Source organism: Sinocyclocheilus rhinocerous, unplaced genomic scaffold (assembly GCF_001515625.1).
Source record: "Sinocyclocheilus rhinocerous isolate Xijiao unplaced genomic scaffold, SAMN03320098_v1.1 scaffold1214, whole genome shotgun sequence".
NCBI lineage: Eukaryota > Metazoa > Chordata > Actinopteri > Cypriniformes > Cyprinidae > Sinocyclocheilus > Sinocyclocheilus rhinocerous.
In genome coordinates, this window is record NW_015627891.1 from 1,191,078 (window position 1) to 1,216,051 (window position 24,974).

A 24,974-nucleotide genomic window follows, 5' to 3' on the forward strand; every position below is an offset into this window, starting at 1 on the left:
ATATTAAAAGACTAATTACTTTCACCCCAAATACTAATTAGTTGTAATTTTACATTTTAAAAATTTGCCACTATCCTAGGTTTTGCCCATTGGTCAGTAAGAATTTTTTACTCATTTAAAACACAATAAAATGTAATACGCTCCCTTATTCTTTTATATATTTTAATATGTACAAGTCAGAATAAGCATGTTGTTTGAATTTTTACATAAATATTGTGTTACACTGAATGACAATGTAACATAATTTAAACCAAATTTTGACATTTTATTCTCCAAAAACTTATTTGAAACCTTAAAAGTTGACACTTTACTTACATTTAATGTGCTTTTTATGGACATAAAATCACTTTTGTAAATTTCTTTTGATGCGGACATCTTAATGTCTTTGACCCACATACATCTGTGATTGTACATGAACTGGAGTCTATAAAAATGTGTCAAGCCGCAACGTTGCTATAGCAACCATGCGCAACTAAACTCTCAATACAACACCCCATAATAACAAGTTCTACCATGTTCTGACTTGTTTAGGATATGCCATGCTCAGTATTTTCACATTTATCCGTATTTCACTCTCAAGTTAAAATAACGTAAAGCAGTCCTGCACACAACTAGCAACACAAATATACAGTATCTACCACCTCACACCACAATCTCTACCAGATGACACATTTCTGCCGTCTTCACGGTATATCCCATCATACCGCCCGGCACTAATTGACACTCTCCATCACTCAAACCCAAAGCACTTCCTGCAGGAGCTTGAAGGACAACCCAACCCCGGCATTATTGCCAATCAAAGCTGTGCTCTGTGAAGCAGGACTCGCGCCTCTTGCTCTGTCGACTTGAGGCGTGAGAATGGAGGGGTTCGAGAGCATGGGTCGGGCCCTGCGGGGAGAGATGCTCTCGGTTGGATACTGCGCCCTCCCTGTCGCATGTGTTCTCCCTGCTTGACACTTCCTCCCACTCACGCTTGGTTGTGCAATGGCTGTTACGCAAGACAGAGCAGCTTCCAGAGTGATAAGAAGACTCGGGCTGCAGCACAAGAGGGAAAGATCTGGCAGAGCGAGAGGACTGCAGATGAAAAATGGCAACAAAAGAAGAGTGAGCGAGAAAAAGTCGATATTATTCAATTCTTTCATCTACAGGCCAGCTGGCAGGACGGGTTTTTGCTGCAGGTCAACAGGTACGAGAGGACGAACAGACGTAGGGCCAGGAAGCTCAGCATCTCATCATGAGTCTCAAAGTGACAGTCGATATGCTGAGAGTAGAGTCTGGAGAGAATTGGGCAAAGGGCTGAATTGATTACTCATTCAATTACAATAATTAAGCGGCTACTTGAGGCACTCTGTCTTAACATGCTTTTTGTCATTTATTACTCTTTAAAAGAGGAAAGGAGAAGTCCTTCATTTCTCTTTAAGACAAAAAAAAAAAGAGCTCAACACAGGAAACTTTTGTGTTCATGAGCATCATATTAAACACTATGACCATCAGCATCCAAACCACTGGGGCAAAAATTAGCTGAATTTTGTTGTAGGCACACAAAAAAAAAAGAGTCTGAAACTATTTTTTTTTTAATGCAGGTGGTGCACAGCCTTTAGGCAAAATTTTAGGTAATGCAATCTGATTACTTTTTGATTACTTTTGACCTAACTTGTTTGTCAAATTGATCTGAACAGGATAATCTTGTATCATATTGATATAAAAATAAAAAAACAATATAAATATAAAAACAACAAAAGAGAAAGAAAATTTACTCCATTCTTTGTAATCAACTACATGAAGTGCATTAAACATTGCATTGCATTTGGGTTTTGCAAACTGGTGCTCGTAAAACAACTGTGGGGGTTTATAAATTGATGAACAGCTAATAATTAAATCTTAAATAAAAACAATTAATACATTCAAAATAAAACCATTCAAAATAAGACACTTACTAAAATGAAATATTTTATTTGCTAATGTTCTGTGGATCCTTTAAAATTTAAAGTGTTGAAAAAATTATTTTATGAATAACTTGTTAAGAGTTAACAATGTTGAGAACATTATGTAATCATGTAAGCAATGGAAAAGTAACTATAGTCTGATTATAAATATTTTAAAGCATAATATCACCTAATTACAAGCATTTAATTTTTGGAATCTGATTATGTAATCCAGACTACATATAATCAGTTGGATAAACCACATGGAAAGCAAAAATAGTTAACATTAATAATATAATATAATATAATATAATATAATATAATATAATAATAACTCAAAATTAAATATTTTAATCATTTGTAATAAAATAAAATAATAATATTAATAAATTAATACAATTAAAAATGTAGTTGGCAGAATGGATAAAGGGTGAATATACATTTCCAATAAAAAAAAAATGTACATTAATTTCTTACAATAACAGGGTTGAAGGTTGACCATGATGAACGAATGCTACATTTTTTTGCAACAAGGGAAATTGTGCAGTGACAGGTGTGCAAAATGTAGGATACAGATAAATAGTTTCTTAAACATATCTAACATTTAAAAAAATATTTAAATTACATTAAAAAAATTTTTTTAAACATTTAAAAAGGAGATCAAACCATTCCCTATTTGTTGAAAGTGCCAGCCATCATATGTATATTATTAACATGAACTCAGTGAACACTAATTCATACAGTAGCCCAAATATATCAAGCAGACTTCATTTGTTACAACTGGACTGTCTTTCATCTGAGTGGCTGTTGAATGAAGGTCATGTCAATGACTTCTGCAGGACATTATACAGCCATAAATCATGTCAACAATAACAATCGTTTACACTGACTTCCTCGACCAAGCTGACCAGCTCTCGGCATCAAGCGGATCAAAAATAGTCCCTTTTTGGACTCAGCCGTGAAAAAAAAAAACGTTAGCCTGTTTCTATTATCCAGAACAAAGACAACAAATCTGACTTCACTGCAACGATCTGAGAAATCATTCGGGGTGAAAAACTGCTGCCTCTCAGCTAGAGCGACTCCAATCACAGAAATCAAACCCTGATAATGAGGCGAGAGTCTCAATATCAGAGGCAACCACAGGAACAGTCAAATATTTGTTGCGATACGCCATATGGAGAAAGATGAAGACAGATGATTCAGAAATGTAAAAAAAAAAAAAAAACTAAATAATAAGCATTTTTGTCCATTAAGTTGTACCACAAACAAACTGCTGAGAGCTTTTAATTCCACTCAGCATGCCTAATGGATTCAAACCACAGTAAAGGAAACTTCGTTAAGATAAAATGAGCTAATATTGAGGAAAATTTCAAATGCTTCTAGATTTATGTAGATTGTCAAAAACCTTTTATTGCACCCATTTTGCCAAAAGCTGTATCATACTGATAGTGAACAGTACTTGTAATAAAAGCAAGACTCTCCCGCTGTGAAGCGATGGAGAGTCCCGTGCTAATGGACGGTGTACAGCTTGTCTTGCACTGTTCTATCTGAAAACAGTAATGAGGCATTTTGCTGATGACGGGTAGGTGGCAGAAACACAATGACTGGGCTCCGTTGACCGACCTCAGATGGGAAAAGGCCAAAACCCACACAAACAGATTGGGAGGCTGTGCTGGTTGGCAAGTAGAGGGCTTAAAACTATGCTGGTTCTAAAGTGCGAGTCAACTGGAGATGGATCAATTTCGGGTGACCCGCAGAGCAACTTCTGTTGCACAGATTTATCCTCCATTGTGCGAGACAGCGCCTCATTTTGGCTTTGAAAGACTTAATTGGGTTATGATACAGAGCATTGTTTGAAGGAGGCATATGGGGAAGTGTTCACGCAGGCACAAACTAATGCAACACAACCGACTTCTACTGTGTTTTTTTTTTTTCCGGATTTTTCTGTCATCTTGTTATTAGAGGTATTTGCTAAGGAAAACATCATGATTACTGTTGCTCATAGCTAAGGTTAGGGATTTGAACAGCGTGTACAACTCGCAGTGGTTGTGCTGTGAACTTGAATGATACTTCAAATCATGTGGCTTGTTGAGAAGAGGTGTGCTATTACTGTTCAGAGCAATCTGACTTTTTCTTTTTACCTGGCAGGTGATAAAATGAGTGGCATTTACTTACACTGAAGGGACCTGAGCCATAACAGCGCAGAAATATACTAACCATTCAGAACACTGCACAGCAGGAACTGTGTAGTAACTGCCTAGAATACCCTAGCAACAGCATAGAAACATGCTAAAAACAATTGACCTTAGCAGCCACCTAGAACACCCTAGCAACAGAATAATAATGCCGAAAACCATTCACCTAAGCATCCACCTAGAACACCTTAGCAACAGTGTAGAAACATTCCAAAAACAATTTAGCTTAGAAACCACATATAACATCATAGCAACAACACAGAAACATGCCAGACACATTTGACCTTAGCAACAGTCTAGATCACCCTGGCAACAGCGAAAAAACATGCAGAAAACATTTCACCTTAGTAACAGCCTAGAACACCCTAGCAACAGCAAAGAACCATGCCAAAAACAATTCACCTTAGCAACAGCCTGGAACACCATAGCAACAGCGAAAAAACATGCCGAAACATTTCATCTTAGTAAAAGCCTAGAACACCCTAGCAACAACACAGAAACATGGCAAAAACAATTCACCTTAGCAACCGCCTAGAACACCCTAGCAACTGCACAGAAGCATTGCAAAAGCAATTGACCTTAGCAACCACCTAGAACATGCTGGCAACAGCATAGAACCATGCCAAAAACAATTCACCTTAGCAACCACTTAGAACATCCTAGCAACAGCACAAAAACATGCCAAAAACCATTTAAAACACCTTAGCAATGACCTAGAATGCCCTAGATACAGCACAGAAACATGCCAAAATCAATTCACCTTAGCAACCGCCTAGAGCACCCTATCAACAGCATAGAAACATTGCCAAAAACAATTCACCTTAGCAAACACCAAGAACACCTTAGCAACAGCATAGAAACATGCTAGTAAAAAGAAAAAAAAAAACACGTCAGCATTCATGTAGCAATCAACCTAGCAACTACTTAGGAATCAGTACAGAAACATGCTAAAACCAATCAGAACACATTAGCAAGTACGTAACAACAACCCCAGCAATCTCATATAAACATGCAAAAAAGCATTCAGAACACATTAGCAACCACCTAGAACACCCTAGTAACAGCATAGAAACACGATTAAAACCACTCAGAACACCTTAGAACACCCCTAACACTATGAGAGTGAGTTTTGAGCATTTTCATCAGAAAATGTAAACTATCTAGCTAATACGGTCACTTTGCGGCTGAAGTCAGCTCTAACATGACCTGAATTTTTAATAGCAGCCTATAAAAATGGAGAGCAGAAGAATTTCTTAGCCTGTCAGTCTGATATTCTGGCACAATCCGAGGGCCTGAAGAGAGTGAGAAGCAATTAGCAGGTGGAATTTAGCCCAGCATAGAGAGGTGTATTTTAAGAAAGGTTAGAGCTGATGGGGGACACGTCTTAAGGACATTAAGGAAGATTGGCCACTTCTTCTTGGTTCACTGATCCAATTGCATATTAATATCTTTGATTTCATTATTATTCCAATATCCTCCAATGAGACTGGAATGTAATATCGGAGTGCCCTCCTCTGGATAGAAAACAGTATCATGGCTGCACACTCAGGCTGGATGGCAGTATATCAAAACTATAACCAATCCGATCTGAGTCCACCGTGACATTACGGAATAACTTATAGCTCTATTTCCCAGGTTTTGAAGTTGATCTCGTAAAAAAAGTGTCAAAAACACACTAAGGAGACAGACCTGGTATTAAATTAACTAGATGTTATAGAGCTTAAAATCACTCATCACAATGCAGAGCATGATATCACGCTGTTAAAACACTAAATCAAAGCTTTTACAGTAAATCCCAACATCATTCAGTATTTTAAGCCGCCTTTTTTCTCTTCTGCCATCATGAGAATAAAATCTCTGAGTGCAGTATTTATATGTTGAACTAGATTCCTCCTTGTGCACTGTGCACTCAAAACACACAGATCTATCTGCAATTAACCGCAAATGTATGGTGGCAATTAACCTTACAGATTGTAATTAACACTTTTGCTGGTTTAAACCACTAATTTTACAGCATTTTAATTAATGTAGATCACCCTCCGACAGACTGTTATTTGCCGTCTCACCCTTTCGTAATGAACACAGAGAAAAGCTGCAAGGGTCATGTTCTGTAGGCACGACATCTAACTTCATATCTTTGTATTATCAAGACTATTTACAGTCTTTCCTCATTGACTGAGCACACAAAACCAAACACTTAGATACATTCAGATACAGCAGTACAAAAAAGCAATGGTCCGTCACACCTGAAACTATTTTGATCTCCTATTCAGATTCTGAGTCTGTCTCCTGCTGGTTTAAGATTTCATCTCACATCTAGCATCATTAATAGCTACTGCTTCTTCATACTGTCGTCTGCAAAATCCATTTCGTTCTATTTACGGAGTACTCTGCTCATCTCTTCATAACTGACATACAAATAAATATTTTGAAATGTTTGGATCGGGGAGCGACTGATATATAGTCAAACTTGTATCTGCATGGCCAGCACTGTAATCGAGAGAACAAACAGTTCAGAAAAGAACAAGTAAATATCAGTTTGTTGCATATATAATGGGTGAGAATAGAGCAGAAGTAAAAATCCTGTTCATTTTCTCCATAGAGAAACTGGTGCTCAACAATAGCATAAACCTTTCAAAACAGACCTACTATGAGCTCTGAGGTTGTTAATGGGTGATATATGTGCCTGTAAGTGTGATTTCAGTCGAGTTTAATTGCAAAATTCCCAGTGAAGAACCAGAGGTGTAAAGTATTGGAGTAAATGTAATTAGTTACTGTACTTAAGTATCTTTTTGGGTACTTTGTAGTTGTACTGAGTATCAAAGATATTAGCAACTTTTACTCTTTACTTCACTACATTTTTTAATGAGTATCTGTACTCTTTACTCCACTACATTTGAAATGAGTGTTGCAGTTACACATTAAATTTTGCATGGGTGAAGAACTAAACTACCCATAATTCTGAAGACACCAATTGCTGGTACCATGAAAACGTAAATCGTTGCAAAAGAGATTCACTCCCATGAAGCACTGAGAATAATGTAACTGAGCCTCTCAAACTACTTGAATATAAATAAATGAATACAAATTTTGCAATAAACTTAATATACTGCTTTTATATTTATACATTACAGTTTTATGAGTTTTGATTCAGTTGCGAAATTCACAATGTTTAGATAAAGTACACAGGCATATACACCACTTTTCAAAAGTTTGAGGTCAGTAAGATTTCTTAAAAAGTCTCTTATGCTATCAAGTCTGCACTTATTTGATCAAAAATACAGTAAAAATAGTAATATTGTGAAATATTGTTACAATTTAAAACAACTGTTTTCTATTTTAATATACTCTAAAAATTATTTTAAAACATTTTTAAATATTTTTAATTTATTCATAAGATGTCAAAGCTGAATTTTCAGCAGCCCTTACTGCAGTCTTCACATGATCCTTCAGAAATCATTCTAATGTGTTGATTTGTGCTCAATAAACATTTCTTGTTATTATCAATGTTGAAAACAGTTGTGCTGCAATATTTTTGTGAAAACCATAGGAGATTCTTTTATAAACAGTTCAAAAGAACAGCATTTATCTGAAATTTTGAAATATAAACAAATACATAAAGAGGTTACAGCCACTTTTGATAAATTGTATATATCCTTGCTGAATAAAAGTATTAATTTCTTTCAAAAAAGACCACAAACTTTTTGAACATTACTGGCCCCAAACTTTTGAACAGTACAATTTATTTTGTCCTTTTCAGGTTTGTATTGTGGTCATTCATCTCAGAGTTGGTTGGTTTAGTTCATGGCTTTACTGATTTTATTTTTTTTTTTATCACAATGAAGAAAATGAATGGGAACAATATGAACCAAGTGTGAGAAATGTGGGCAGTCACAGTTGCGCTCCACAGCCAAAGACCCTTTAAATAGCTAATACTTTTTCCTGAAGTCAACTTACTATATAATGCTAGTAAAGAGTGCACCTCGAAAAATGCACCTCAGACCCTGCACTGTTTTTGCTACTGTACATGTAACACCTCCGTATGTAAATGACCTCTGTTATTACTGGCTTCTTTGCAAATCTAATCTTCAAATATACAAGAAAAAACACTTTCCATGATATATTTTCCATGATATAATCTCTTTAAAACTCCTCACCAACCATTCCTTATGGAATGGTGAAGCATTATCCACTGAAGTCGGTTATTCTGTGGGTGATAAAGAACGGCAGTCTTACCTTCAGGAGCGTCTGCGTCACATATCTTAGTGATGGCAGTGGAGTGATTGCCTTGTGATAAGTCTGCTGTGGACAGGGGGGTCTGGGGACAAAAAAAAAAAACAATAAGCCCAATCTGATCTATGGAACAGGACTCTAAATGCATGCAAGTTAAACATAAGAAATATGCTTTAGTTTTTTACATAAGCATATGTAAGGACATTACCACTGTAACAGCAGATATGATATTTGTCTTTTTTTCATGTTCACCTAATAAGCAGTTGAGCACAGTTTAGTCATTTTAAAGACTTGATTCATAATTGAATCCAACTGACATAATTTCCTTCAGTAAATTAGTGCTAAAACAACACAGACTAGAGTGAGTAAATGTATAATCAACATTTTCTCTTACAAGTTGTGACTGACTCATTCTGCATAATTTCATTTGACACGTACTAATTATAAGAGGCAGACTGACTCATAAGCTTTTTGGGTTATTACATTATGGGAAAGTGTTCAGAAATACAATTACAGTTTGAATTAGAGATAATGCATTGCTGTTTATGCTGGATGATGAAATGAGTAAACCTCATTGTTAAAAGTAAATATATGAACTATCTAGGTGTAATTATGAGTCTAATAATTATTTTTAATTATATAAAAATCAGATTCATACTGAAAGTCTCCACTTTTTCACCATTTACTATTGCACGAATTTAAAAGTGACTCTATTTACTTTCTTAATACACAGTGTCCTTGTTGTATTATGCAGGATTTATTTATCTAGTATATTAACATAATATACTAATATGCTATTTACACAATATATATATATTTTATTATATTATTGCAGATGTTTCACAGTGACTGATATTTCTTCTTTGAGGACTCTTATGAGCATAAAATGGACTTTCCCTAAATGTTTTTCTCACTGTGTGCGCCAAAATTGAAACAAGATATATAAATAATACAAATAATAAAATATGAAATATTTATAAAAATAAAAATTTAATGAATAAATAAATATTTAATAAAAGTAAATAATACAAATTTAATATTAACTAAAATAATGCTTTTGGATCACAAATCCAAATCGAATGCAAACTACTGGTTAAATTTTTAGCTAATAAAAATTACAGTTCTATACATTTCTTGGAACTGCGCTTCGGTAAATTACTCTTCCTACCATTCCAATTTAAATTCCAATTCTGTATCCTGTTTGCTACATCAATTCCAATTCAGGCAATTCTGCATGGCGCACAACCCTGCAAAACATGCATTTCATTTATGCTTATTCCAATATTTACATCTAACGCTGCAGAGGGGCGAAGGACGGATGTAATTGGTCAGATTTCAACACATGCTATGATGTTTACTGAGTAGAACAGGTTCGATCTTGCCGCGAGCTGTTCTTCCTTCTCCGTCCTCAGCAGACGATTTGCCCCATCAGACTTCTGACAGCTTGTCAGCCTCACAGCAAATTACTCTTCATTTGAGCTTGTATTTACGTAAAGGCAGCATAAATTTAGGATGTAATCAAACGGGATAAAATGCACCACTGGATAGATGCAGAATGACTGCCCTTCCAGAAAGTGAAGAGAAATCAGATTTGATTGATGAAGAGTTTGTCAGTTTCAGCCACAGTCTCCCATGGATCGTTCACAGTCTGTTCAGTGACCACCTGATGCATTGTGTGCATAAAAATGGCAAGCGCTGACTGAAATTGCCAGGTCAACCTAGATTGGCAAGGTTTATCTACTTTCTGATGATTGTTTTTTTCCTTGATATACTATTACTGTGGTATAATTTAGCACATAAAAACATGAAAAAAGTGTATTCCAAGGCATCACATCTAGGTCTGAAGGTCTCTTCCTGTCTAAGTGGGTGGTTCTTGGCTAGAATAACCTGACTAGATTTTGTGCCAAAAGTTGATCAGCAGTTGCTAGGCTACATATGGCAAGATGTATAGATTCACAGTTAAAAACATGCAGGCAAGTTTTCACACTTAATATGATCAGGTCAAACCTCATATGAATGTACAGACCTTCGAAGAAGCAAAAAGAAATACATAGCAGATGCAGGCCTTTAATGGGTTTTGAAGGGAGTCGGGAGAGAAGGTTTTGAAAGGCTTTCAAACACATGCTTTGTAAAGGGCTGATCATTACATACTTATGTCACCAGCGTGGGCCCTGTTTGCTCAGAATACGACAGCTGTAATCCTGTAATCCTGATGGCGTGCAGCACAGGGGATTGACTGTTACACAAACAAACCCACATCTCACCTGCAGCAGGTATTTCTGGCTGCCGTACATGACGTATTGCGGGGCCAGACTGTAGATCATGTAGCTGGTGTGGAGAACGATGAGGAGGAGGATCATGCAGAGGAAGAGGAGGGCCTGCGGTCGGGTTCTCTGAGGCCTGATCTTATACAGCTGCACAAAAAGAAACAAAAACATCCTTATATTTCTCATACGACCAAGTACTACGAGTGTACAGTACTCTGAACCGCAGAAATGCTCTATACAAATCATGTTGCATTAAGAGCAACAAAAACAAGGATAGATATAGCAGAACTGCAATAATGGAATCTTTCAAAACATAGAGGGTCAAAACGGAAAACATTTTTCCAAGTAAAAGGCGTAGTTATGGCACAAGGTAAAATTGCTGAAATTAATCATCAGAATTCTTCAAAGTAATTTTCCTAAGCCAGGTGCCTCGGTGCATTACTAAAGTCTGCTACACAATCCTTGCCCAATATTTTATGTTGGATTTGTAATGAAAAACCAAGTATTATTGAAATTAATTGTTATTAATAAATTAAATATTTATTGTTTTACACAGTGTATCAATATTTTGTTTCAGTTTTTATATACAGTACAGCAAATCAGCACATTAGAATTAATTCTGAAGGATCATGTGACACAAGACTTAAGTAATGATGCTGAAAATTCAGCTTTGCATCAAAGGAACCAATTACATTTTTAAATATATTAAAATAGAAAACAGTTATTTTAAATTGTAAAATTATTTCACAATATTACAGTTTTTATTGTATTTCGAGCACATAAATGCAGCCTTGGTGAGCATAAAAGATCTCATTAAAAAAACTTTAAAAAAAAAAACTTTTTCAAACTTTTGACAAGTACTGTATAAGGTTTAATATACACCATATTTATTGTTGATATATTATATGGAATTGTTTAAAAAAATTCTAGTAGAAAAAAGGGGAAATTACTGTTGTTATTTTTTGTAATGAAAAGTATTATTTTTAACGTAAATATGTATTATATGAAATATATATTATGAACTGAATTTATATATAAACACAAATCAGCATATAACTTATAAAATAGTATTTAAAAAAAAAACTGTCAGAAAGAAAGAGGAAGTTTTTGCAGTCTCAGTGTACTTACATTTTGCCTAGATAAACTAAATGGCCAAATCTGATCATTAAAATTCAGTACAACAACACTCATGCCAGCATAAAAATGCTTAATAAAGCAGGTGAATAAAATTTGGGGGTTGGGGGGTGGGTTGACTGTTGTGTCTCACCCGTATCCAGAAGAACCAAATCCCCATGTTACGGATCCCAGCCATGGAAGTGAAGACAAAGTACATGGTGATGATGGTGATGAGAACATAGTCCAGCGGGAAAACCTGAAGAAAGAAGAGAAAAATCAAACAGTTTTGGACGACAACTTGATCTATTTCAGCCATTCACCAGGGCTACTATGCAGTCTCTTTTTCATCTCCACACAACACACACTTTTCAGGCCTGAGTGTCAACTAAAAGAACCATTACCCTGACAATGAAGATGGCTGGAAGGCCATGACAGTGTTGTCCACTTTCACTGCCTTTTTCCTTGTGTACCAGAGTGGTTTTCAGAGTAAGTGATGCATGTTTCACAAACCACACAATGCTGGAGGCACAAAAGATATATATACACTCTCACTCTCAGCGGTGGCCTAAAATACTGTCACTCCTGTGCTGGAGATGTATCGCTCCACAACTCTGAGGTGATCTTTCAGCAATCCTGACTATTTTAAATGCATTTCATCTCAAAAGAGCCACGGGAAGCACATGGCAGAACTGTTTGAAAGTCAAGCTAAAAATGATCCTCCTGTTCCTGGAAGAGCTGTTGGCTCGTAGAAACAGCAATGCCTCTTCCGTTGGCAGCTTGTCCTCCATAACTCCACTGGAGCTGAAATGAGCAAAACACACACTGAACTTACCTGTTGGCCTCACATCGCAGACGGAAAAGTGACATCAGTGACATCATGAAGTACAAATTAGAAATGTTTCTGGAAGCATGAGCAATCATTCTCCGGCCTGCGTGTCTTATCCTTTTGCAAATTACTTTTCTTTTTCCCTTTTCACTTGGCCTAATTGCAGAAATCAATGGTCTGGATTTCTGAACAATTTGGTTTAATCAAGCCATCTTAATTAGCGAGTGAAACAAGTGATCATATTTTATTCAAGCACATGGAAACTGATCACTGTGCTACTTGAAGTATATTGAAGGATTTGAAATCTCTTCCAACAGCACTAAATGATGAAAAGCACACTTATTTCTGATTCATAAATAGCGCTTAATTCAGAGGTCATCACATCTTTTTATGCGGCAAGCGGCCACAGACTACAGACAGAGTGATAAACTGTTCAGGGTCTTTTATTTTATTTCAAGGATTTGGACATTGTCATACTTGCAGATTGCGGTGCAGTGTCAACACATTTCCTGGTTTCTTTTGAGCAGCTAAGATACATAAATGCAAACACAAATGAACCTGAAACTACAACTGTCAAGCATTATGAATCTCAGACACACGGCCTTGAAATGAGCTTAAAATCTGATTGAGGTGAATGTTTAGTCAGACCCAGTGAAATGCATATCTAAATGGTGCTGATTTCTTTAAGTAGCACAAAAACATGAGGGTACGGTTCCAATTTGAACCTGTGAAGAAGAGTGAGTGAAGAATATGTTGAAAAATTATGTTGGGCTTCACTGTCCACACAAATCGATACTACATTCAAATCTACCCACTACGAATTTATTCTTTGAGAATGTTTTACACTTAAGCAATACAGCCTAATTAGAGGAAGTAAACTGCTATTGATGATGTACACTGCCGGCCAAAAATGTTTGAGTAAATTTATGTTTTTCATGATGGTAAAAACCTTTTGATCTGCCAGCTTTTGCTTGAATACTTTCAGAAGAAAGTGAAAACGGTAGTGTATGAATTTCTTTAGAAAACAAAGTTTTAAATTATTTTTTGTTGGAAAACTTATAGTTATTATTAAACATTAAAAAGTTGAAGACGAAAAGCAGCCAACAAAGGCACATATGTGAAACTCTTCAATACTGCTTTAAAAGCATCTCATGATGCCCTTCATGAAGTTTATTTAACATTTATTGGCCACTACATAATTATCATGCTTGAATTTTTGCTATTTTATAGTTTTTCCATTCAAATATGAAGAAACATTCAAAATAGCAAAAATAAGGAACGAGTAGGTGTGTCCAAACTTTTGATTGACAGTGTGCACTTGCCAATTAGAGAATAATACTGCTTGTCTTGGCAGAAATTGTCTACGGTGAGCAGATCGCATTCTTCACATCTCTTGCGATAGGCGCAAGCAAGTGCTATTCTGCTACTAAGTTTTGTAGTAAAGCCAAAGCGAACACTGCTTTCCATTTCTGGTACCTTCTCCTCCCGAGTCATTACACAACTCTGGTTGCACACAACTGTCACTAGCACTCATGTCGAGGACACAAACGTAACGTGATTCTGAGACAAAAGAAAAAAATAATGCTGCTCACCGGTTGCAGTGCCAGCAGTAGCTCATTAAGAGGGTTGGTTAGTTTGGTCCCAAAGATGATAAATCCAGTGCTGATACCAGCTGAATGTAAAGCCTTATCCAGACTGCAACAAGACAAACACATTTAACAACATCATCACATAAGACAATGAATTAAAAACATCATTAACTACAGTTCTCCATGGTCTGCTATAGAATGATGGTACATTATTGTAAGTGTGAGCCAATTTACAGCGCTGCAGGTGTTGATGAATGTGTGTGTACAATAACAACAGATTTATGGTTACTCCAGCACTGAATCAAAGTGTCCCTCAAATGCACTGTGCTCTGAGGGGACACCATTCTTCCTGTGCATTTCAACGCGGTGAGCCATTTGTTGGTAACATGTGAACGTGTGTATGTAAGAAAAATAATTTAAATGGGGTAGAGTCTGCTATCAAAGTGATATTTTGCACAGGTTGATGGAACTTACTTGGAAATAAACAAGGTGATGAAGAACAAAAGGGCCACCAGGATGAAGAAGACCCCGAGCAAGATCTGACAAGACAAAAAAAGAGGAAAAGTTACAAAAGTGTTGGACAAACTACTTTAAAAGTTTAGTAACTATATTTTAAAAACTAGTGGAATAGTGGAATATCCCAAAATTGCAAGGCACAACCACAGAAAATATGCCAAAAAAAAAAACATGACAGATTAAAAAATAAAATGTGCTGCTTAAAATATTTTTGTGGAAACCTTGATACGTTTTTAATGAACAGAAAGAACAGCATTTATTTAAAATGGAAATTTGTTGTAACAATGTAAAAGTCTTTAATGTTACTTCTGATTAATTTAATGTGTCCTTTTTGAATAAAAGTAAAACTTTCTTCCAAAAAAGAAAATATCATATATGATATTCAAAGATATGCAGAAGATTAAAAAAATTATAATATAAACCTTTTTTAATATCAGAACAACATATATTAAAATAATGAAATGAAGATCTCATTTAGGGTGACAGTGGTTTGTTGTCAATTATACTTCAGCATCAAATTGTCATTAATCAAATAAATGAATTGAAAATAACAATGGCAAACAGACATTTTTTAACTAAACTTTCATTATGCTACAAAATAAGTGATGCAAACAAAAAAACAAAAAAACTAATCATAATTTACTGATCCATTCTAAACTGACATTTTTTCTTCCACTATGAATAATGAATAATGAACTGGCTGCTTGTTTCCATGCAATTATACTGAATGGGAAAAGAGCAGAAAAATGGAAAAGCTTCACAAAAGGCATAAAATTACCATAAAACTAGTCCACATGACTTATGCACCAGCTATATTCCAAGTCTTCTGAAGTCATATGAAGATATAGGATAGTTCCTCACAGAAAGTATAGTTTAGCTATAGTGCATGATTCATATGGATGACTTTGATGATACTTTTATTGTGTTTTTAGTCATTGTGGAGCTTGACGGCCCCAGTCCTCATTTACTTTCATAATGCTGAAAAGAGTTGCCTGGATGTTCTTCAAAATTTTAGAAGAAAGACATGCGGGATTAGTGCGAAATGGGAGTGAGTAAAATGACAGAATTTTCATTTTAGGAGGAACTGTACCTTTAAATGAATCAGTGAATTGATTCTGTTGAAGCGGTTCGTTGGAATTCCCTGCCTGAATGAACTGATTCAATACTGCTTAGTAACTCCTCAACACTAATTTACGAACACACATATACTAGCAAACAAAAATATATACTTCAGCACCAAATGTTTTTGGAGAGGACTGAAACTCCCTATTGGTCCATCATGTCTAACCCAGAGGTCGTGTTGTTTTTTTACACATGGCCATATGGTGCGACCCACCTCAGACTGACACAGTCGCCAAGAGTAATATGGACGACATGGTCACAAGCTCTCTAAATAAGGAACAGACTGAACTGCAGAGAAAAGAGTAAACGAACAAAGACGGAGACGCAAACACTCACAACCCACAAAGCAAAACAAAACCAATTTGCCAGACTGAACGGCTGCCTTTGACTGGCCTCCCGGAGCTCACGTCTGCTTGACTTGACTTGAGGGAGTAAACAAAACCCTGACGTGTGCAGTAATCACTCCAGATTTTCACAAAACAAAGGAAAAGAGGTGGCAAAAAGAAAAAAAAAAAGAAGAAAAAACAAATTTAGAACAAGCGGAAAATACTTTATAGAGACATAAAAGATGGACACATCACTACATATCTATCTATCTATCTATCTATCATTTTGAGAGCAGCTCCTCCATAAAAATACAGAATACATATTTCCCATTTATGCTAACATTGTTTTATGCAATAATTACATAACTAGAAATGTTTAGACCAAACAATGCTAATACCAACTCTGACTCCTAACGAACATTCACAAAAGCAAGTGACATACGCATTGGACACACATTTCCCTCAAGAACAATATGACAGATTGTGAACTGTAGCGAGAACATAGATTTGTAAATGAGCGTGAATCCTCCTTCGAGACATAATCTATAACTAATTCAAACGAATGACTGCGAGTTATTAGTGATGCTAGAATTACGCTTTGTGGTTAAAAACACAGCTGGAGCTATTGTAAGAGTATATTAGGAATTTATGTCTCAAGCTGTTGCTGTAACACCAATAATAAACGCTTGCAGTTATAGCTGTAATAACCGTGACAGCCAGAGATTTAACTTTACAGAAAGGAGTACATTAATAACAAAAGTTACAGCATCAAGCAATTCATTATTCAGCATGCCTTCAGCTACACAACAAAACCACAGCCTTCAATATAGAGCATAAACACAGCTACCTAAACTCATGTGTGCCTGTTTTAAGCTCCTTTACAAAGGTACCTACATGAGGTTACATGTCAACATGTTTTTCCTGTGTTATTGTTCCCCTTAGAGAGGCCTGGTGGACCACCACAACTGTCGAAGACATTTCCACAACCATCTACTCAAACATCATGCCAACAAAAGTAGAAAAAATATCATAAATAAAAGAAATAAAGAGGCAATTTTTTGAGACAAAATTACGGCAAATTTAAACGGTAAAAAGCACTTCTGAAGTGGCATTTAGGTGTCTTTACACAGACTGTTTAATGCTGCTCAGAGGTGGTTTAAATGCATTTACACAGCAATTACAATTGTATACTTTGATACTCGGAGCTGAGGTGGGTCTGAGCAAGCATAATTTAGTCTGTCAATTGATCCAGCATTTACACCAAATTTTGAGCAGGGCACAGAGCAAAGGTGTAAAGGTGCCTTTAAATGCAAAAGAGAGCAAAATAAAACACAATGTACCACAAACTAGAACACAATCTCCAAAATAGAACACAATATACCAATGAATTATATAACATCAAAGCTGATAAAGTGTTAAGGATGCTTATTTGCCTTGAGGAAGGTACAGAAACGGTTAACTTTTCTCATCTCTTTGTTTATTTCACATTTTGCACAATTTCAGGCTCTTTTTGTTTATCTATATCAATTTTACATCTGCAGTGGCTTGTTTCCCCATGTTTGGCTATAACAGACCGCTCGAGGCCCCTGGCAGTCAGAAGCCCCTGGTCACACTGGCCTGGTCCATAATCGTCCTTGCTCTGAGCTCTGCCAAGGGCTGCTTTATCAGGGCACTGTCTGAAAGTGCATTACGGGAGAGATTTTTTTAATATCCTTTGAATGATAATGAAAGTCTCTATAGGTATCACACATGCACAGGCTTCATAAACAGGTTTATTTCATTTTATAATTGGACTCGCGACCACCTGCCACTGCCGTCATTCCCGGGGCCTGCTGGGTTCTAATGTGCAAACCTCTTGACACGTGTGGAACTGCGCGCACATCTACTACAGCTCTACAATTACAAGCGAACCACCGTGACGACTATACGTATAGATCCAGCGTGCTCGTTACTTGTCGCAAAGGGAGGAAATATGGGCAATTTGCATGGTAAGTGTTGTGTTTCATCTTCTCGAGGCTCATTAAAAAACCTAAGCACCTCCAATTCACCACTTTCAATTTTCCGAACCAATTTCCGCTGCAGATGAAACGGTAAACACAATAATTAAAATCAATCAAACTTAATCAATCAATCTGATACAGAATTTAGGTCAATTAACCTGCTCTCTTAATGGAATCAATCACATCTGCCGGGTCCACATTAAAGGGTAATAGAAGTGTGGGTTCATGTGTATGTGTACGCACATTCATGTGTGCGATCTATTAGTCTGTGCTGACAGCTGAATTTATCTAAACTCATCAACAGGGACTCACACGTATCAAATAGCCCCATTGGACCACCCATGCAACAGTTAACACACCACCCACTGGGCCTCACATTCTACAGCCGCACGACTCTATTACGTAACGCCATTGGCTATTGCAGCAAGGCGCATGGAAACATGCTGAATATCAGTACACATGTTGTGTTCGTGACAACAATGTAAACGTGAGACTTCTCAGCAGGGAGCGTGAATCGAGCCTGAAAATGGCCCTTGTAGAATATGAAGAGGAGATGCTGACCTCAGATAGATTTAAATGCTCTGAAAGCCTTTGCACTAAATTGTTAAATTTGCACTGTAAATCAAAGACAAATGCTAAAACAAGCGCAGTGCATCATGGCAGCGTAAACGAGGTGCAGTGACTGATGGAAAGATCCATTTGGCAGACAGATTCCTCTCAGTATGCATTTCCCCCGAAGCTCTTATGGGAAAATTAGTAAATCTCAAGCCTAGTTTAGGTATAAATAGAGTCTGAAGTCTATCATTAGAGTGCCATGTTCATGTCTGCTGCTAGTGGGCCGCTAAAGACAGAAACGAGGAAGCCTTCTGGTGCAGAGCATGCTGGGAGAAGAAACGATGCAAAGAATAACAGCAAATGTATGAAAGATGACAAACATTTTAAAGATAGGCTAGAGGAGTGCAGAAGGTTTGTGACAATCACAGCTATTTTGTGCATCACTATGTATATTTAAAGGGACAGTTCTCTGTAAAATGGAAATCCTGTCATCATTTACTCATCCACATTTTGCTATTTTCAAGCTTAATAGCCTCAGTTTACATGAATAGGCAGGATACTCTTTAATCATCACTTTTTGTGTCCCATAGGAGAAAGAAAAGTCGTAATAGAGCATGTTAGCATATGGCTTTTAACAAGGCCAAGGTCTCAATGAGCACACATATTGAAAAAGAGCTGGCAAATAAATAAATAGAAATATATATTCAATAAAAAATGGCTTCATTAGCTGCACGAAAGCAAAGCAACAAGGTGAAATAATGCATCTAGCAAAGTGGTTGCTCAGTTTGGCAAATCTGTGCCAAGGTGATAAAACCCAAAGGTTTTCTTGATTTTCTAGGGAATATGTGTTGGCATTCAAATGAAGTCATAATGTACGAGTTACATCAAAGTCACCATGAAAATTAATTTCCTTCACACCTCCCCCTTGATAGACTTTGCAAGATAGGATAATGGCATAATGGAACAATTAATTAGGAAGATGACGAAAATGCTTGAAAAAACATCAAAAGGGGAAAAAAAGAATATAAATGGTAAGTGTTATATAGTATATATAAGTCTAAGCTTATATATAAAACATTTATGTAAACCATACTTTATGCAACTGTTCTGAAACTTTAGAATGATTTTATTACCAAACCAAAGGAATGTTTTAAAGTAAACATGAAACAGCACCTGCAACCCATTTTACTTCCATAATGTAATGTATTTACAAGTGAAACAGAAAAATTCAAACAGACCTGAATGAGAGTTTGCAGACAGCATCTAAATTTATTTACCATTATTACATTAACCTACATTAAATAAATGGTAACAGCCATTAAATTACTGGATTATTAAACTGGCAAGATTAAAATTTTAAACTTGATTTAAACTCGACATTTATAACAATGTCTAAATAGCTATTTGGCTATTTGGTTAACCTTAACAAAAAAACAAAACAAAAAACCTGACAGTATAAAGAAAGAAAAGTTATTTCAGATGCAAAACATTCTGATAAAGACCAGGAACACTTATTGTGTTATTACAGTCAACAGCTTTTTATTTTTTGAAGAGGTTTTTGTCATAATTTAGTCTTTCTCTCACCCTAAGAATTAAAACAATTTTGTGCCACCTTATTAAAATAAACTCCAGCCCCGTTTTTAATGCAAGAATTTACATTTATATTTATGCATTTGGCAGACACTTTTACATAGTCTTGAAAGTTTACATTTTATCAGTTCATGCATTCCCTTTCTGAACAATGAATAGTGAATGTGAAAATGTGGCTGCTCGCAGGTTTTCAATTGTCAGAAAGTTGTACAAATTCAGAACCAGCCATCTTAGTTTCAATAGATGGTCTCTTTGAGATGTTTAAAAAAAAAAAACGTTTTTAGAGTACACTGAACTAAAAAAAATAATAATAATTTCAAAAAGATCATAGAAAATTGAATTTCTTTTTGCATGACCTCTGTGATTAAAAGCAAAACACGCAGCACCACTGTCACAAACAGAACCACATCAATGTGGCCAATCAGGAGTTGTTGAAACTGCAAAAGGCACATGTAGAAAGTCAATAAAGTTAATCTGAGGCAAAACTCAACACACCTTCATAGGACGGAGAGCAGAGCCCACTTTACTGCAGCAGGTCCTCTCTGCGATCTCCAGGTGACGGCCCCGCCGATGCAGCACCTGTAGTTTAGCTTCAAGATCCTGGAGGTCCTTCCGGTCTCTCATAGAGAGAGGACGCCCATCAGCACACTGAAGAACAAAATACAACATTTCTTATTGCATAAAAATACATCATACTGGTTTTTATAATATGAGTATGGTTTCAGCAAATTAGCTACCACAAAAGCTGAAACTGGTACAAACCATTGTTTATCCTTGTTTACATTTATGCATTTGGTGATTCAATTAAAAGATATACTGTTACAGCTAAAGGTTTGTTTGTAAACCAATATTTAGTGTGGTCTGGGTCATATTTTCCTTTAGCTTATGCAATTATGTTCATGGTTTATGCAGACAAAGGATGTCATATAACCTAACCATGTTGGCCTCTACCTAATTTTTGCCAAAACACTGTACAACCTTTGACACCAACATATAGGAAGATATGGAAAGAGTTTTCTCCTTCCTTTTAAGCCTTTATATTTTACTATCTTAACTACACTACTGTCCAAACATTTGGGTGTCAGTAAGATGTTTTTGAAAGAAGACTCTAACACTCACCCAGGCTGCAATTATTAGATTAAAAATACAGTAAAATCCATAATAATATTGTGAAATACTATTATAATTCAAAATAACTATTTTCTATTTTAACATATTTTAAAATGCTTATTCCTATGATGCAAAGCTGAATTTTCAGCAGCCATTACTCCAGTCTTCAGTCACATGATCCTTCAGAAATCATTCTAATATGCTGATTTGCTGCTCAAAAACATTTATTATCTTATTATCAATGTTGAAAACAGTACTTTACTGTAATTTTTTATCAGTTTAATGCATCTTTGCTGAATAAAAGTATCCCAAACTTTTGAACAGTATTATATAAATTGCATTCTTTATTTGCATCTGTTGACAATCCTCAGATCAATTTTGGGTCGAGACCCACCAGTTGAGAACCACTGACCTCACTGACCTCAAGGACAGCAACGGACAACCAGCTCATCTTAAATAAAGTGAGCAGAGCTCTGATATGAATTCAATTCACACACACAGAGACCTTGGCTTTGAGCTTGTCTATCTGGTGCTCCACCTCCTCCATATCTTCAGTGTTCTCCAGCCGCTCGTACAGGATGCTGCGCGTGCCTTTAATCAGGTTCAGTGGCAGGACGGACATCCCGTACGCCTGACATGGAGAAAGAAAGAGCATTAAAGACCAATTATACACCATTCACAGTCATCAGGGAGAGTGCCACCACAATTTCACCAAGAGTCCCGCCGAACGCCACTGTGCAGGGGAACTGAATCCATACATTATGGTACTTGATAATAAAAGAGCACTTTCTAAATGGTGTCATTCAGAAGCCCACTGAATCCATGTATGTGTTTTCTGTGCAATGAGGGTGAAGAAGAGGAGATGAAAAGAGTATGAGAGTGTGTGCTTGTATGCAGCGACCATTTTGAGATGTACGGCTTGATTTCCTGCAATGCACAGCCTAACAGTGCCCCCATGTGACGGCACGAAGAGCACTTTCACATGCACAATGCATCAGAGAAGAAATATCTGAGCTCATGTAAGGAAATATGATAAAACCCTGCAGTTTCTGAGGGCTGTAAATCAGAGGTTATTTCAACACCCTGAGCTCATTGATGTTTTGTTTTTTTCCCATCTTGGCATTAGGAAGTGCAGGTCTTACGCAGTGAGCAGAGAAAGGCTTGGGTCAGAAGCCTGCTAGCCTTCTCAATATGGGCTTTGCGAACTTTAATTAAAAATAAAGACCATCTTCAACACTCTCCTGGTGGCAAATCAATACAGGCAGAGAATAAAAGAGACCAGGTTGTGCGTACACACACACCTCGAGAAAAATGCACCCACATTCGTGAGGCTCTGCCATTTTCAAAAGCTTTCATATCAAAATGCTGACAAAAATCAGCGGCACAATTAGATCTTCAGAAGCGACTAAAACACTGGTGACCTTTTTATCTTCTCTGCCGAAGATGCTTTTAAAGCAGGGAAAGTGACGTGCTCTGTAAAACTCGTCGTTTGCTAGAGTCAAGCCGAGTGCGTGCGTGCATGCATCCGTCGCCACGGGCCGTGACACCCTCTGCTATGAATCGCGAGGGCTCTAAAGGCCGGACCATGTCCCGAATACCAAGCGCTCCTCATAAAAGAGGAATCTGTCCTGCAGCCCCAGTGAGACATCTCCTCCTCCTTCGCCTCCTCTTTCCCATTCTTTCCTGCCCTCCTCGCCCCTGCAGTCCATCAAGCGTGAGAAAAATAAAAAAAGACACTCCAAACAAAAACAGGTGTGTTCTGTGCTGATTGGAAAAGGAGACCCGAGGCAGGAGACAGAGAGAGAGTATGATACTTTGAGAAGGAGGGCGAAGAGAAAGAGAAAAAGAGGAAAGGTGGAGAGATGGAAGATGAAGGGGTTGTGGTTGTGGTTGTCAGCTGGGAGATCGGAGGAGAGAGGGATGAAAGTGGGGATCGGAGAGAGAGAGATAGAGAGAGGAGCAAAAGTGGAGGCGTACACCCCTTTACACAAGGATGCTTTTGTTCAAAGTGTGTGCTTTTTGTGGCTTTGCAAACAAAAAAAAACATCTAGATAACAAAATATTTAAACCAAATTCTATTTTAATCTATTATTAAAAAATTTAGTTATTTAGTGTTTTGAGAATAATCTCATAATAGTCATTTTTGTAAAAATAAAGTCATAACATTGCTCCCCCATGCTTTCAGAAATGGCTTGTGGAGATGGTCTCCGTTTTAAACCTTGAAAAAATTTGGCTTAACGAATCAAAGTCTCGTAATTTTTCCAAGGTCTGGGGTCCCTTCCTCCAACATTTACATAATAGTAGAACTTATTATACTATTTATAGTAATTATCTGTTATACCATGATTTTTGTCCCTGTCCTTCCGTGATTTATATTCATTTTATTTATTTTATTTAGGCATTTTTGTAATTTATAAATTCGTCTGGCTTTTTTTTTTTTTTTGGGTGGGGGCTCAGGTTGTTTGATTGTTGTTGTTATTAAACGAAAAAAATGCAAACAGATGTATGGAGAATTCAGCATGCATTAAGCAATGGTCTTCTGCCAGATGGTGTTTCAGTGTTTCTTCTGTCCTTTTTGTTGTCTGTAAATTAAATACAAACGTGTTACACTGCTGGAAATGAGAGGCTAATTCTATTTGCTGTTGCTTTGTAAATATAACACTGTCAATTTACACCGTCCATGCAGGTGTGGAGCACACTGTGTTAGAGAGAAGCACACCTGTGTCACTTGTCATGGTGAAAACTAAATTCATATAATATCTAAAACGTTTTATAAAATGCATGCTGCAGCTCTGGTTCTGGGTGCTGATTGGTCAATACAACGTTTCAGCTAAAATGGTAAAAACACAGTATAGTTAGTGTGCAAAAGAAACTCTGAATAGAAGAGGAGACCTAAGAAAATTAAAATTGTGGCAATTGTTGTAGAAGTGGCTCCTCAGATGCACCCAAGACGGTGAGGAGGAGGAAGAGGCTTTCTTGCCAGTCACAGGTCATTTTTGCAGCACTATGATTAAATCAGTGGAAATTAATGCGGTCACCCTCTCATTGGGAATCAGCATCTTTGGGCCGCAGATTTAAGAGGTAGAGGAACCCTCCAGGGCTGAATGTCAGAACGCCAGCCAGACTTTTAAATCACCACTCTGTGTCACGCAGCACAGGGACCGAGACGGCCCACGGTCAAGTGGATAGATCAAAGAGCCGTGATATACGCTCATATGCATATGCAAATATTACATGCACATTAAAAAGTCAGTAATTTTCATTGTAACGTCACACCAGCAGCAAAATGAGCTTGATATAAGACCTCAGCATCTACATTAGCCAATGAAGGACGTTAAATGGGTTCAAGTGAGAATGCAAGTGGCGTTTTTTGATGTCTAAAACTACTCAAGCACAGCAACCGGTTTAGACTTTGGGAGGTCAGGAACTGCTTTGAGCAGAAAGGGACTCGATCAAGCATAAAACACACTTTTGCACCTCATAACATTGAGGGTGATAAAGGCTTCTTGAAATGGCATCTTGGAGCAGGACAAAGGAGGGTCTACGAGTACATAAAGGTGTCAAAAAAGGAGGGCCCTTTCAGACGATAAACACGGATGAGGTG

At 36.9% G+C, this 24,974-nt stretch overlaps 1 protein-coding gene across 1 annotated transcript in view; it reads right to left on the reverse strand.

Moving 5' to 3' along the window:
- The window catches only part of LOC107736841 (probable lysosomal cobalamin transporter), an 84,424-nt gene that overhangs the window by 14,810 nt on the left and 44,640 nt on the right, over positions 1–24,974 (reverse strand). Inside the window, exons 8-14 of the mRNA XM_016548199.1 lie at positions 21,876–22,001; positions 20,756–20,908; positions 14,626–14,690; positions 14,155–14,257; positions 11,888–11,992; positions 10,618–10,767; positions 8,357–8,438 (exon numbers count right to left, since the gene is read on the reverse strand). Of these exons, the coding sequence (XP_016403685.1) occupies positions 8,357–8,438; positions 10,618–10,767; positions 11,888–11,992; positions 14,155–14,257; positions 14,626–14,690; positions 20,756–20,908; positions 21,876–22,001 (784 nt within the window). The remainder of the gene's footprint in view (positions 1–8,356; positions 8,439–10,617; positions 10,768–11,887; positions 11,993–14,154; positions 14,258–14,625; positions 14,691–20,755; positions 20,909–21,875; positions 22,002–24,974) is intronic.